This window comes from Octopus sinensis, linkage group LG4, assembly GCF_006345805.1.
Source record: "Octopus sinensis linkage group LG4, ASM634580v1, whole genome shotgun sequence".
NCBI lineage: Eukaryota > Metazoa > Mollusca > Cephalopoda > Octopoda > Octopodidae > Octopus > Octopus sinensis.
In genome coordinates, this window is record NC_043000.1 from 3,529,965 (window position 1) to 3,545,959 (window position 15,995).

Here is a 15,995-nt window from a genome sequence, read left to right on the forward strand (position 1 = left end):
CCTATGTAGCTACCATCCACTACCATCTCTACCACCATCACCCCCAACTACTGTGGCAACCATTCATTTTACTACTATCATGTCCATACCACTATCTTTTACCACAATGCTAGCCACCATTTACTACCATCACATATCCATAGCATTGCCATCTTACCTCTACAGTAGCTACTTTCCACCACCAGTACATATCCATAGGATAACCACCTACCTTTACTGTAATTACCATCACATGATCGCCCCGCCCCCATCAACAATCACATGACTCTATCTCAACCATCACACGCTTATAGCTATGATGCACTACAGCCTACTGCAACTCAGATAATTTACTTTTTCTCAAGTTAGTCTACCATTCAGATTCTCCATGTATATCTAATGTAATCCTGTGCTCTGAACATAAGGGGAAAAACTGCAATCATTCATTTTACTTGAATAGACTAGATATTAAGAAGCAGCCAAGCTAGAAAGATCAAGAATATGAGGGTCTTTCAAAAGAGTTCTGTTGGCTGATTATTAAGTTTCTTGATCCTCTGACTGTGACTTAACACAGAGGCAGCATCACTGACTCACTGTCCAATCAATTTGTTTGGTGCATTACATAAAATCAGATTACCATCAAAATTAACAACAGTGAACTAACAATCCAAAGATAAAAAGTGCTTCATTCAGATATGTTCAGCCATGAATAGCTTTGCTTTATCTGAACTAGAATTTAATTCTGGTAAATGCTTAGCATCAACTACCAGCATTGTTCATTGTATTGATACAGTGCAGTAGAATTTCAGCTGCATTGATAGTCTACCTGGATTATCACTGAATCTTTTTAGCTGTCCTATCAGGAAAATTGATCAGAGACACATCATTGCAGTGCAGCTACAGGGTGAACGTCCTGACTGCAAATATTTAATTCAACTTTGTATCTTTCAATTCAAACAATCACATCTACGCATTACTTCTTTTATTTTTTTTTCCAGTGAGAAAGAGACACAAATACACAGGAAAGAGACATAACACAGAGTCTGTGTCTGAAACAAATTAAATAGCTATATTTATACGCTGGAATCTTGTCACTTGCTTTAAAATTAGCTTCGTGATTACAAAGTGAGAAAGAAGAGCATCAGAAATGAGTATGTAACACATCATAAAATAAAAATTTAAATATTCAGGGTTAAATCTACCCCAGTTCAACTAAAAAAAAGACACACGTGCACAGAGAGAGAGAGAGAGAGAGAAAGAGACAGACAGACAGAGAGAGGGAGAGAGAGACAGACAGACAAACAGGGTAGAGAGAGAAAGAGAGAGAGAGATTTCAATTACAAGCGTATTATTTTTGCTGCTACTTTTAAGAAAATTGGGTTATTTCCTGGAAGATGAATGTAGTCAGTAGCTGAAAGTTTTAAATTTATTTATGATCCAAAGCAATTGCTTTTCTTTTCTATATAAATATTTCTTTTATTTAATGTTAAGGCAAGCTATCTTTTAATATGCAATTTCTACTAGAGAAGCAAAAGATGAGAAAGTTATAACTAAAAGTTTATTCCTTCATACATTATTTATATATCTTATATTCATTTCTACTCTAGGCACAAGGCCTGAAATTTGGGGGGAGTGGGGCCAGTCGATTAGATCGACCCCACTATGCAACTGGTACTTAATTTATCAACCCCAAAAGGATGAAAGGCAAAGTCAACCTTGGCCGAATTTGAACTCAGAACTTAAAGACAGATGAAATACCGCTAAGCATTTTGCCCGGCGTGCTAAAGTTTCTACCAGCTCGCCACCTTGATTCTGGATATAACTACTAGTCTCTATGGGTCACCAAACTTTCATACATATATATATATATATATATATATATATATACATACATATATAATATTCATATTTGAATATATAAATATATCTTATATTAATCACAAGTTAAAATGACCAGTTAATTATACCAATTATAAGTTTTGCTATATACAAGAAATTACCTTAATGAATTTTAATGACTAAAATACTTATCAGTATCACTTCCTATATTACTCATATATTACTAGTAAATAAAAGCCATGATTGTGTGTGTGCGTATCTATATGTATGTAAAACTACCTTACAGAAAGAAAGCACTCAATACATTTGTAGAGTAACAATTTATTGTGAATATTGGGAAAAACAAGTCAATACCTCACTGTGACTAACAGTTTTATTTTGAGCGGGAATGCTTGAGTATTCTCACTCTGTATTCTGGATATAACTACTAGTCCCCATGGATTACCAAATTTTCACATATATATATATATATATATATATATATATATATATATATATATATATATATTCATATTTGAAAATATAAATATATATTCTACAGGAAACAAAAGAATTTTTGAATGCAGAATAGCTGTGAAAATAGCTTAGGGGATTGGGTAAATACCCTTAAGAAGATGGAAAAAGTGGACAGCAAGCTGCTACAGAGAATCAAACCCTGTACATTACAAATTCCAGCAGAACCAGCCACTTTTTCCATCTTCTAAGGGTATTTTACCCTATCTTCTAAGCTGCTTTCACAGCTATTCCTTTATTTTCTATAGAATACCAACTCATTTGGCACATCTAATTTTGTTTATATATATATATATATATATATATATACTTACACACAAACAAATACATATAAGGTTAGTAATATTAAAATGAAGGCAAGATAATAAAAAAAGAAGCAGAAAGCATAAAACCCACCACCATAAGCACCAGAACAGCCTGGTGAAGTAAAAACACACCAAAACATTACCTGTGCTTCAATCTCAGCATCAATATTTTTTTGCTCGTGAACAAGAGCCCTATAGTGTTTCTCAGATAAAAGCTGTTTCTCAAAGTCAGTCAGGGGCCTATACATAGACAGGTTGGATAAATAAAACACCAAAAACATAAACAATGCACAATAAAAGCATAATATAAACAAAAACAAAAAAATATACACATTGAAAGAATCTAATGAAGTATACATGTTTACTACTTGTAATATAAATAAAGATTCACTACATGTGCTGAAGACAGAGAAGCATACACAATAGCAGTGTTGGACTGATACTATAATTTTTTTTTTTTTTTTTTTTTGCCTTTCATGATCTGCCAATAATTCTGGTTAAATATTGTAATTCACTAAATACAGACTGGAGTAATGCTGGGTCTTCACCCAGGAACAGTGAATCGTTTCAATGATACATTATGCAATAGGTATAAAATGCTACTAGATAGCAACAAGATGTTTACATATTATACTTGAAACAGTTTACAAACAAACCAAAACGGAAAAAAAAATTTAAACTATATAAATAAGTTCATTCTTAGATTCAATAGAAATAATTCCATTCTTCAGAGAATAGTTATAATTGTCATTTTCAAAGGTACAAAGTCGCAAATTTTATTATTTTTTTTTTACATCTATTAATATTCAAAAGGAATAATGATGAAGAATAACATAATGATGATGATGATGATGCTCACGTAATTATAACTTCAAAAATATTACCGAAATTTTAAAGCATATTTTTAATGAAAATAAATTTATTAAAAGTTCAAAGCTTTTTCTAAACTGAGAATCCCGAAAGAGTAAGTGTATTCCAAATGTTCTCTTTAATCAGTTCTTTTATTTACTATTACCGGAGATAATATATATATTAGATCAACAACGATCGATGATGGAATTGTTGGTCTGCATCAAAGTCTCAGCAACTTAAGTAGTTATTATTTCAACAAGAATTTGATTGCTTTTTATCTATCAGTTTGCAAAGTGCTTTTAGATAATCCTCAACGAAGGTCTACAGACAATTACAACTGATATTGAGTCGGAAGTGTTGCAGTTATAATGTGCATATAATGCACGTGTACATAACCTGCTAGAAGTAAATATTCAGTTTGTACTGCTGAATGCATGGTGCATGTGTGACTGAGTGGTAAAAAGTTTGCTTCTCAACCACATGTTTCCTGGTTCAATTCCACTGTATGACACCTTGACAACTCTCTTCTTCTATAGCCCTGGGTCAACCAGAGCCTTGTGTGTGGAGTCGGTAGATGGAAAATTAAAGACACCCATTTTGTGTGTGTGTGTGTGAATATATCTTTACATGTGGGTCTTTATGTTTGTGTTTGTCCCCTGCCACCACTGGGTGACTGGTGTTGGTTTGTTTATATCCCTGTAACTTAGTGGTTTGACAAGAGAAACCAACAGAATAAGTAACAGGCTTAAAAAAAACAACTAAATACTGGGGTCAATTAGTTCAACTAAACCCTTTAAGATGGTGCCCCAGTATGACCCACAGTCCAATGACTGAAACAAATGATAAAAGAAGACTGTTTTACTTTGTTATTCGTTCAATGTTTTGGTGCCCTGGATTGCAACCATACTGGGAGGATTTTTGGTGGGGACACTCACTGCCTGCAAAGGTTTCATGTGGTCACATTTTAGGCTGGTCCTTATTTCATATTATTTACAATAGATGGATAGGGGTCCTCATCTTGTTTGTTGTTACCACAACATTTCTGCTGATGTACCTCTCCAGTATGCTGGATGCTGTTTCATGTGCCACTGGCACAGGTGCTTCTTAAGTGGCACCAGCATCATAATTGCCAATGAGTGTCACTGTCTTATAAGTGGTGTCCTTTGTTTCCAATCTTCCGTGAAAACATGTCTAGCCATGGGGAAATATTACTTTACATGGAAACCAGTGAGGTTTGATGACAGGAAAGGATTACAACGTAAAATTTGACAGTAAAATATATGCTTCAATGAATTTTGCTTCACACATGAGTATAAAAAGGTGGATGTCTAAAACAAATACTGTGTGCACATGTGTGCGTGTGTGTGTGCATGTACATATATTTTTGTAACATAAAAACACCATCCGAGCGTGGTCATCTGCCAGCCTCGTCTGGCACCTGTGTCGGTGGCACATAAAAAACACCATCCGAGCATGGCCATTCGCCAGCCTCGTCTGGCACCTGTGTCGGTCGCACATAAAATCACCCACTACACTCTCGGAGTGGTTGGCGTTAGGAAGGGCATCCAGCTGTAGAAACACTGCCAGATCTGACTGGCCTGGTGCAGCCTTCGGGCTCCCCAGACCCCAGTTGAACCGTCCAACCCATGCTAGCATGGAAAGCGGACGTTAAATGATGATGATGATGATGATGAATGGTTCTGCACATTTGTATCTTATCAAATTCAACTCTTTTGCTTGCTCAACTTCTGAAGCTAGAGTAGAAGACACTTGCTTAAGGTGCCATTGAATGGAAGCAAACCTAGAACCATGTGGTTGCAAAGTGAACTTTTTTTACCATAGCCTGATTTATACTTTTAAACACACACACACACACACACACACACAAAATGAGAGACAAATAGATTATATCACTGATACAGATAAAGTACATACACAGCCACACACATACAGTAGCAAAATGAAATGTTGAAAACAAAGATTTCTATTATCTCAAAACCACTTCATAGTTTCTTCTCTTTATAAACTGTTGGCCATCAAACACTATTGGCCATTGTTGAGATTTGTTTTATCTGTAACATCTTTACAATGTTAAACAGAAAAACAATGTGTTTAAGTGTGCACATACTCTGTAATGTCTCCATTTTAATCAACTGCAGTTGTAATTTATTTCCTTAAATAATCTCAAATCACTGCTAAAGTAGACAAATATGTATGTGCCATGGCCTAACAAGAAATATTACACCATTCCTCCTTATATCTTATGTCACAACTAATTAAGCTTAATTAAGAAGCTAGCATGCATATTAGAATGCTGCCAAAGTGCTTCAGAAGTAATTAAAACATTGCTTTTGTTCAATTGAATTAGGTCAACCTTAATCCAAAAGGTCCTTCTTTTTTACAGACAGTAAAATGGGAATTGAATGAAGTTTAGTTGTTATTTCTAGCAGGTTGAATTACAGTGTAGAGCTTCTCTCAGGTAAAGTACATTATTATGAGAAGACAACTAAAAGAAGAAATGCCAATTATATATTTTAAGATGTGAAATACAGTGGTTTTCATTTTTTGTAGCCAAGTCAGGGAGAGAGTCTATGCCCATGAACTGTTCAATTCCACTAAGACTATCCAGGTTGATACAGCTTTATGTTCAATTTCAACATGAAGTATCAACGTCACAAATGAATGAGGTCTGGGTGTAGAAGGTTAAGAAGGAGGAAAGGAAATCTTGATGTGAAGTGCAATTACATTGATTTTGCTGAACTTCTTGATGGCTTTTGACCACTTGTAAGCAATGTAGAGGAGCAAGTCCTTCTTAGATCCAGTTCCGTGGAAGCCATATTGGTGATGAGTGATATTATCTGCTTAGAAACTAATTGAAGTAACAGCTAGAAAGTTGGAAGTTAGTGAAATATAACTGAACCTTAAGACAAAGAAGTACTGAGAGTGCAAGTCAGAGAGATCTACACATTTCTACAGAAGCCTAACTAATTATCACTTAAAAAGAAAAGAGAGACACAAGATGTTGGAGAAGGTAACTGATAATCTTTCTTTCAATCTTCCTTGAAACATTGGAAGTGAGAGCAGCAGGTCAGATGTTGGATGAGCTTGAGAAGTTGCCCTTCTAATGGATGGAACTGTAACAGGTTTTTGAAGATCAGGAGAGATCCCTATGGAGAAGGTAATAAATGTGATGTTGCCAGTGCTAATGGCCTTGTTGACTTGAAGTATTTCTGCAGAAGTAATTCTGGACTTGACATGTATGGATATATAAAGGCAAAGCTGTTGGAATGGAGGGTAGGGTGAGTTTAAAAATTTTTTAAGGGTTTTTGTGTGAGTGTTTGTGAAAATGTCAAAGATTTCTGTTGGAGTATTGTTTACAAAGACACCTTAAATGAAGAGAAGTGGGTAGCAAGATTCCAAAAAGTCAGTAGATATCCTTTTGGTAAGGAAGTACAGCTAACGGGGAGAGATTGCAGGATATGTGATGCACAAATACATTTCTTACTTTAGATTAAAGAGAATTTATGACAAGAAATTTAATAATGAATTTGTATTTTGGATGTCATTTCTCCAAAGAATCAAAACTCAATCCCAAACATTACACTCTAGATACCAGTAGAGTGACAGTAATATAGTAAAACAGATGTTCAGTAACTTTAGTTGTGTTTTAAAAAAGACCTTGATAGTCAATATTACGCAAAAAGATATGGTTAAAGTAATACCACATTGTACATGTGTTTTAATGGCTATAATGACTATCATAGTACAATTGTTTTAATACCAACATAAAATTTCAAATCAAAGTTACTTGTCAAACAATCACAACTTAAAGAAAGACATAGTAATGTCTTTCTTAAAAAGAAGATGCTTTATTTGGTAAACTGTCTTAGTTATTTAGGTGAGTGGTTAGAATTGACAATTCTTATCAATCCTGTCGAAAGTTGTCTCAGTATTGAAATGATTTTCTACAATACAGAAGGGATTAGAGTTTACTCCCTTACATTAGTGAGCTCTGCATTTCCTTCAAAATAAATGTAAGCAACATTAGTATGATTTTTGTGATACCATGCATTTCAGGATTGGCTGACCAATGTAATCCTGAGTGGTACTGTGTCATACAGGAATCTAAGGGTTAATTGATCAAGAACATTAATAACCATATAAACACAACTAGCAAGATATCCCAGAGAGATATAAGTAAGAGAGGAAATAGATTAAGCTCAATGCTAGAGCTTGTCTAATTATTACTAAATAAATTGAATGAAAAACAGTCAACACAAGAATACTGACAAAAATGCTTTATCACTGAACCATTCCACAGAAGAATAATCTAATTGTATATACCAGTCACAAACTGGTTATATCCAGAACATTTTCAAAAGTTTTTTAATTGTAATATACTTTCCCAGACATACAAAAAATAAGTAGGCAGCCAGCCATGATAACCAGCTGGTGCCAACCAATTTCTAACATAAACATTTTGAAATGCTGGTTATTTTTGTAATTCATTAAGTATTAATGGTCTTTTGGAAATATCATAGCTGTTGAGATATGGCTTGTAAATGAGAATCATCCAGCTGCTAGTAGAGGAAGTATGTCTATTTTGTTTGAAATATCCACCACAATTACAGCAGAAAATGTCGATCAAAAGACACGGCAGACTATAATGTTGTGATAGTATTAGAGTAAAATAAATGAGAAAAAAGTTAAGATTGGGATGGAGAACAAACAACAATGGCTAAATGACAAAGATACAGTAAAATGGTTTTAATTGGTTGTTACTTTCAACAAGGAAAGAAAAAATAGAAACTGCCCAAATCAAGTTGAAGTGTTAAAAAATATTTCAAGAGACTTGAAAGAAGGTCATTCAACAATGAAATTTGTTTACCGTGTATTAATTAAATGTGTTGCAGGAATATCACAGATGAAATTGGTTTAAATAAAATACAGAAGCTGACAGGGAATAATTCTATGTGATTTTCAAGAGAAAAGCAGAATTTGTCTTTCAGCATTATCAAAAACTGGAAGGCATAATGTGGTGTTGGTGGTATTATGGGCTGTGATAAGCTATGTGATGTTGGTGGAGGGGATGACAGAAGAGGTGGGCGGAAGTAAGGCTTTCAGGGGCCAGCGGAAGACTGAAAGGGGGATGCATGGGCTGGAAGTACGTGCGGTTAGCAAGCACGGGTGGTCAGTTCCAGCAAAGAGCGCAGAGCGACAAGACGTGTTGAATTCGTGAGAGTGACCGCTGATTTCGCCGAGGTAAGGCCTGTTGTATTTCTTTCTCCCATTGCTTCTTTTTCTGTTGTCCTTTTCCTCCATCACACTACACATAACACAAGCATCTTTGTTACAACAAATCTAAGAAATTTTCTGTGAATTGTGCTAACACAATTTTCAATCTTTCAAAAGTTTTTAAAACAAATCTGGACCTGAGAAATTCCAGGGAGATTTGATATAGACACAAAATAGTAATTAGTTATTGCTTGACACTTTAATGTTGAAGAAAGTGTATAAATATGATTCAGAATGATGATATTCAACACTGTCTTAATGTCTATTCTTCAATGCTTGCATGAGTAGTTGGACGGAATTTTCTGAGGCAGACTTTCTAATGCTGGATGCTCTTCCTGTCACTAACTCTCACCTGTTTCCAAAGTAAAGCAATATTTCCCCCACCATCCTCAGATATGTTTTCACAGAATATTAGAAATAAATTACACTGCTTCTATGACAGTGATACTCATTTGCAACTATCTCATAATGTCAAACCAAAAAAACACAAACCTACTCGCACGCACATATAATGGGTGAGCCAAAAAGTCTGTTCAGTTTTTGTCAACACTAAACTTCAAGCCCTCTAAGTTAGCTATTTCATGGACAGGAGGCTGAAGTAGCTAACTTCAGTCTGTCCATGAGCACTCATTAGATACTTAAGATATACTTAAGACACTTCTGTGTAATTCAACATGAACTTGTGATGAGACAGATTGTATTTTGTGTGCAAGGGATCACCCTGAGAATGGAGAACCAAAACAAACATTATCGACACCTCATGCATTATGTTTTAAAAAGTGCAAGAAAGCAGTTGAAAGCTGTGGGAAGATATGCACTGTGAACGGAGAGGATGTTGTTATGGAATATGTGTGCCTGAAGTGGCTTCCAATGTTCTAACTAGGAAATTCTTTGGATCAAGATGCACCTTGCTCTAGCCAGCCACCAGAGATTAATAGTGACAAACTAAAGGAATTAATACCAACTTTTACTATTTGATCAAGATGATTGCAGATATTCTCCAAATATCTAAATCGAGTGTTGAAAACCATCTGCATCAACTTGGCTACATCAACAGGTTCAATATTTGGATCCCACATCAACTGAATGAAGCTAACCCTGACCAACTGATTTCCATCTGTGATTAGTTGCAGAAAAGTGAAGAAAGCAATCCTCTTTTGAGGAGCATGATAACAAGGGATGAAAAATAGATTGTCTTTAACAATGTGAAGCACAAATGATAATGGGGAAAGCATGCCAAACCATCACAAACTACCTCCAAAGCAGGACTTCAACTGAAGATGGTTATATTTTCATTTTTGTGGGATTGGAAAGGTGTTGTCTTTTACAAGCTTCTTCCCATAAAGAGGATCATCAGATTAGATATGCACAATGACTAGCTGAATAAACTAAATGGAGAGACCCACTAGAAGCATCCAACATTTGCTAATCATAAGGGCACTGTCTTTTGCCATAATAATGCCAGATAGCATATTTCTTTATAGATACAGCAAAAGTTACTAGGGCTTGGCTGGGAGGTTTTGCTGCACCCTCCATATTTGCTCAACCTTGCACCTTTAGATCTCCATGTTTGGGATTCTTCAAAATTCACTGAATAGCTAGACTTAAAACTCTGAAGTAAAAATTCACCTGGAAGAGTTTTCACCAGTAAAGACATGAAATTCTTTGGGCAGAGAATAAAGGATCTTTCTACAAGAAGGCAGAAGATTCTGTAATGAAACAGTAGTTTCATTACATTGATTTAATTCACTGAATTTCAAACTTCTGTCTTACTTTTGCTTAAAAATACTGAATGAATGTTTTGGCCAAACCAATTTGTAATGACAGGCTTCTTTCAGCTTCCATCTACCAAATCTACTCACAAGGCTTTGGTCAACCCAGGGTGATAGTAGAAGGTAGTAGGACCACAGTCTCACTGTGTAGCACCTTGGGCAAAAATATTCTACTATAGCTCTGAGCCAACCAAACTTTGTGAATGGATTCATAGTTGGAAACATGTGTATCTATACGTGTATGTCCTTGTGTTTGTTCCCACCACCACCACCACCACCACCACCATCACTTGACAACAAGTTTTGATTTGTTTGCATCCCCATAACTTTGCCTCCCTCCACAATGACCACTAGAAGAAATGTAACATGCTACCCAGGCTACATATTACCTGCTATTTAATAATAGGGTAGAGGTGGCGAGCTGGCAGAAACGTTAGCACGCCGGGCGAAATGCTTAGCGGTGTTTCGTCTGCCATTACGTTCTGAGTTCAAATTCTGCCGAGGTCCACTTTGCCTTTCATCCTTTCGGGGTTGATAAATTAAGTACCAGTTACGTACTGGGGTCGATATAATCGACTTAATCCGTCTGTCTGTCCTTGTTTGTCTCCTCTGTGTTTAGCCCCTTGTGGGTAGTAAAGAAATAGGTATTTCGTCTGACGTTACGTTCTGAGTTCAAATTCCGCTGAGGTCCACTTTGCCTTTCATCCTTTCGGGGTCGATAAATTAAGTACCAGTTACGCACTGGGTTCGATGTAATCGACTTAATCCGTCTGTCTGTCCTTGTTTGTCTCCTCTGTGTTTAGCCCCTTGTGGGTAGTAAAGAAATATATTTAATGATAGACTATTGCAGAGCACATTTTAAGCACTGGATCTGTGGGGTACATCTCTATGCCACAGCTTTGCTCAGTTGGGACTGATTGAGGATACACAGCAATAACAACAATAGCTACAAACCTATTTAGTAGCCACAAGAAATTTTATAGTTCCTAGCAAACAGCCATATTATACATATTCAGTTTACATCAGTGAGTTGGTGCATTGAAGACAGAAGATTTGTGTGTGGAACTGATTTCTGAGACACATTCTCTCCCCTGCTGTTTGTGATGTACCTCAGTGATTGGCTCTATGCCATTCTTCATATTGGTGAGTGCTTTTTCGTTTTCTTAATTCTGAGGAAGATAAATTCTGCTAACAGACACTAATTACAGAAAAGGTAAAAAGAATACATATAAAATCAGGAACTTTGAAATCGATATAAGATTGCTATGAGAAGTGATTTTTGTCCATCTTCAGGCTGTCTATATCATTACATAACATACTTATTACTGAACAATATCAACTTAGTCCAGTTGATAACAATGCAAAATTTTATACATACACACACACACTTATATATATATATATAGAATCATCTGATGGGAAAGCAGACTTTTTATCACACAGCACCTGGATAACTATTCTACAGTATACAAAGTATGTTACACAACATAACTATCCTGTGATAAAGAAATTATGCAACATAAGATGCTGTCCTATGAAACATGATATGTTATAATAGATGGTCCTTACGACCTGGAAATTAAATTTCTCTAAGCAAACTATGTCATATTTTACTCATACAGGCCTTCCCTATTTTCCCATTAAATAGCTGAACTGAAGATATACAAAAAAAAAAAAAAAAAAAAAAAAACTATAGGTACCCGTAGGTCTTGGTTACTGTTCTTGTTAATTAGTAGTGATCATGAAAGGGTTTGCACACATGGGCATGCACCACATGTTATTTTGCTTTCCATTTTATTGCTTTATATGACAAATGGACCATGGTGCGTTAGTTTGTGTTTAAGGGAAATAATTTTTATGCAATTTTTAACAAACAAGTATTTTTAATATATTCTAAATTTTCCTTCAAATTATTGAGGTTGATTTTATCTATATAACTTTAGGATATACTAGAGAGAAAACACAAGGTCATACAAGAAGAGAAAAAGCTTAGGTGTGGTGTTAAAAAACTTGCTTTGCAACTACATAGTTTTAATTCAGTCTCACTGCACAGCACCTTGGGCAAGTGTCTTCTACCATATCCTCAGGTCAACCAATGCCTTATGAATGAATTTGGCAAAAGAAAACTGTAAGTCCATCGTGTGTGTGTTTGTCCCCACACTACTTGATAACTGGTGTTGGTTTATTTATGTCTCAAAAACTCAGAAGTTTGGCAAACATGACTGACAGAATAAGTACCAGGCTGAAAACCTAGTACTGGGGTCAATTTGTTCAACAAAACCCTTCATCGTGGTGCCCCAGTATAGCTGCAGTCTTATGACTATGGTAGTGCCCCAGCATGATCCACAGCTTCTAGCTGAAGCCTATAAAAGAATATACTATATTATTAAACAGACATCATTTTGTTTAGTAGAGTTACTCTTATGTCCTCCCAGAATATCCATTGACTTAAATATAAATCAATTATTAAATCTATTCTTTCAATTGATGAATAACTTTCAATGAATTCTTCTTTGATTGAAAGTGGCTTATCCTGATGGCAGTATAAGAGTTAGGGGTTAAGGGGTTATGTAAAGTAATAAGTTATTCAGTTTTTAGCACTCGCTTAAAAAAAATTATTCATATATATCTTCCTTCAACAAATTATTTGATTATTTTTATCATGAAATATGAAAATGAAAGAAACTATCCTTGAATATTTAAAAAACATAATACATGGAGATTTATATTTAAATGTTAAAAAAAATGTTAGTATTTAAATAAATTTGTAAAGGCAAAGTATCTATAAGATTCTGGAAAGAAGAAATCACTGAGAATTAATTTTTCTTTTTAGTTCCTTACAAAATAATATAATATAAAGTTAAAAGAAAATTTTGAATTCCAGATGTTGAGTTCTCTAAGAAGTTGCCATTAATTCTTCAATAAATAACAAAAAGATTGCTAAATAATTGATTTTACCACGTTACACTTGTCAATTGAAACATAACTGAAGTATGCCAATTTTGGTGTTCTGAAGAACTGCCAAGACTACTTGCAAGTTTTGTTATAATACCCAATTAGATAACTAGAAAGTATTCTACCCAAAGCTAGGTAATATTTCAAAATCCCATACAAATTCTAAGGATACAATAACATATTCTATTTAATATTTCTTTAAAAGACTTTCATTTCAGTATTTTTAAAGAGAACAATAAAAAGAAATTACATTAAGCTTTTATATCTGCCACAGTTTCAATAGCCAAGGCAGGAACCAAGTTACTGTATTAACAATGCATTTGACGGTTTGATCTATAGCTTTCAGAAATCGGTGAGAAAAGAACAGAGGCTTATATTCTGAATTCTCAACAGAAAAGATTAGTTATAGAATTACTGGTACTTTATGTAGCAAAATAAAAGTATTTTAGTTTGTACAAGTAACTTGTATAAGAAAAGTGTGAGAATTTATAAGTAACTGGCAAGTGTAGGTTCTCCAAATTCCTCACCATTTATGTTCTGATGTGAAATCAGCTTTCCAGATTTCAGGTGATTAGAAATATTTCTAGAATGTCAAGAAGAGTCAAGTAGTGCCTATTGCATTGAACTAGCAAAAGTAGGAATAGTTGATACCTGAAGATGATTTAAGTATTTCACAAGGACAGACTAGATCCAACCAAACTACAGGGTAGAGTAAATGAAATGTGGAATCTGAGGAAACTCGTAAATGAACTGCAATAGGTCAGCTAAAGTTTGTTTATATTTCAGAGAGTTACTTCTACTGATTTGATAAGCTAATTTAAAATTGTGAACAGGTCTGGTTTAGGGAATATATCCTTTATGGCAGGTTACACTGTTACAGCAGCTAATGGTAAGGGTTTCTGCAACCTGTTACGTATCTTCTTTGGTTACATACTTTATCCTAAACTGCCAAGATCAGGTTTATATCACTGAAGTGTATAAATTACATAAATGGAAATGGAGAGGATGCAGGTGTGCAGTCAGTCACCTGAAGATGTTCGACCTTTATTCTCTCGAAAAACGCCGCTGCCGTGGTGATCTCATTCTCGCTCACAACATCATAAGTGAAAAGTGTAACCTCTCGAAAGAGCTGTTCTTCACTCCTGCTCTAGAGTGTGGGCTGCAGGGTCACTCCAAAAAGCTCTATCTACGACGATTTCATCTCAATCGAAGGAGAGGGGCTTTCTCCGTCCAGGTTGCGGATCCGTGGAATAAGCTGCCGCATGAGATAGTGAAGATGCTGATGACCACTCGGTTTAAAGTCTCTCTTGACCAGAAATGGCCTGATCTCTTTGTATGACCACCCTCCCTCTACATAACTCCCCATCCCCCTACATGGCCTTGCTTTTGCTTTCTGAGCCAATAAAAATTGAATTGAATTGAATTGTCTACTCTGAAGGCTGTGGTTGCAGATTGGATAGCGGAGGTATCTTGAAGAATTTGCAAACTCATACAACATATAAGGTTTGCAATAATGGCAGGTTGATAAGAAGGAATTTGTGAAGGAGTGTGGTCTGGCAGATAGGTGTTGGACTCATGATCATGATCATAAGATCATAAATTTGATTCCTGAGCTGGGTGGCACATATCTCAAGCCTTTTCACATGAAGATGAGAACTAGCCTAGTGCTGGTGCAGTCCTTCTTTTCTCCAGCTGTCACATCCTCATTGCAGTGCTGAGTCAAGGCTAGGGGAGCCAATAGGGTGTCTATGATTGCTCATAAGCTACATAGGTACCTAAAATAATTAATGAAACTATGACATGCTACTGGGCCATATTCACTTGCAAGGGATAACTATGGGTTTTTTCCTCTTAAAGAAGGAACTGATACAAGATGTTTTAATATTGAATGGATCAGAGGGTATCAAAGATTGTACGGTTTGTTAATTTTAAGTTTGTATAGAATAGACTGAGGTTATAAATCCTAAACTTGCTCATTTACTAAAATAAATTCATAATATTGCAGAGAAAAGAGCCAAGCAAAATAAATTTAATGGACGGTTAGCTACTCATAACTAGGGAAAGCAAGAAAATGTGTTTTCAATCAAAGAATACTGAACGGTTGACAGTTAAAATCTGATAGGTGAAAAACCAATGATAATGTTGCAATATTATAATACTGGAATAATATTATTATGCAGAATTATATCTAGCAAAATACTGTTGAAACCATTAATTAATAAAAAAGAAAATAACCAAAATAGTTAAATCACTGGAATTATAAAAGGATAGCTTTAAACTGCTTTTATCAAGATATAAAGGAATGTAAAATTATATCACTGAGTGTAGAATATTAAATTGATAAAATTCATGTAAATCTCATCAAAATAGAGATAGTAAAAAGAATATTTTTAATCTATCTTTCTAACACAGAGAAACGAAATAATAATAATAAAATTTAAAATCATGATATTTTTGAAAATAAAACCACACTGTTTGGGCTGAC

At 35.0% G+C, this 15,995-nt stretch overlaps 1 protein-coding gene across 7 annotated transcripts in view; it reads right to left on the reverse strand.

The window, feature by feature from the left end:
• LOC115210949 (AP-1 complex-associated regulatory protein-like) overlaps positions 1 to 15,995 on the reverse strand; it is a 295,023-nt gene that overhangs the window by 52,929 nt on the left and 226,099 nt on the right. For 5 of the 7 annotated variants that reach the window (XM_036501717.1, XM_029779746.2, XM_029779744.2 and 2 more), the window contains one exon: positions 2,780 to 2,876. The exons of the other annotated variants lie outside the window; for them this stretch is intronic. In XM_036501717.1, the coding sequence (XP_036357610.1) occupies positions 2,780 to 2,876 (97 nt within the window). The remainder of the gene's footprint in view (positions 1 to 2,779; positions 2,877 to 15,995) is intronic. 7 annotated transcript variants of the gene reach the window in all.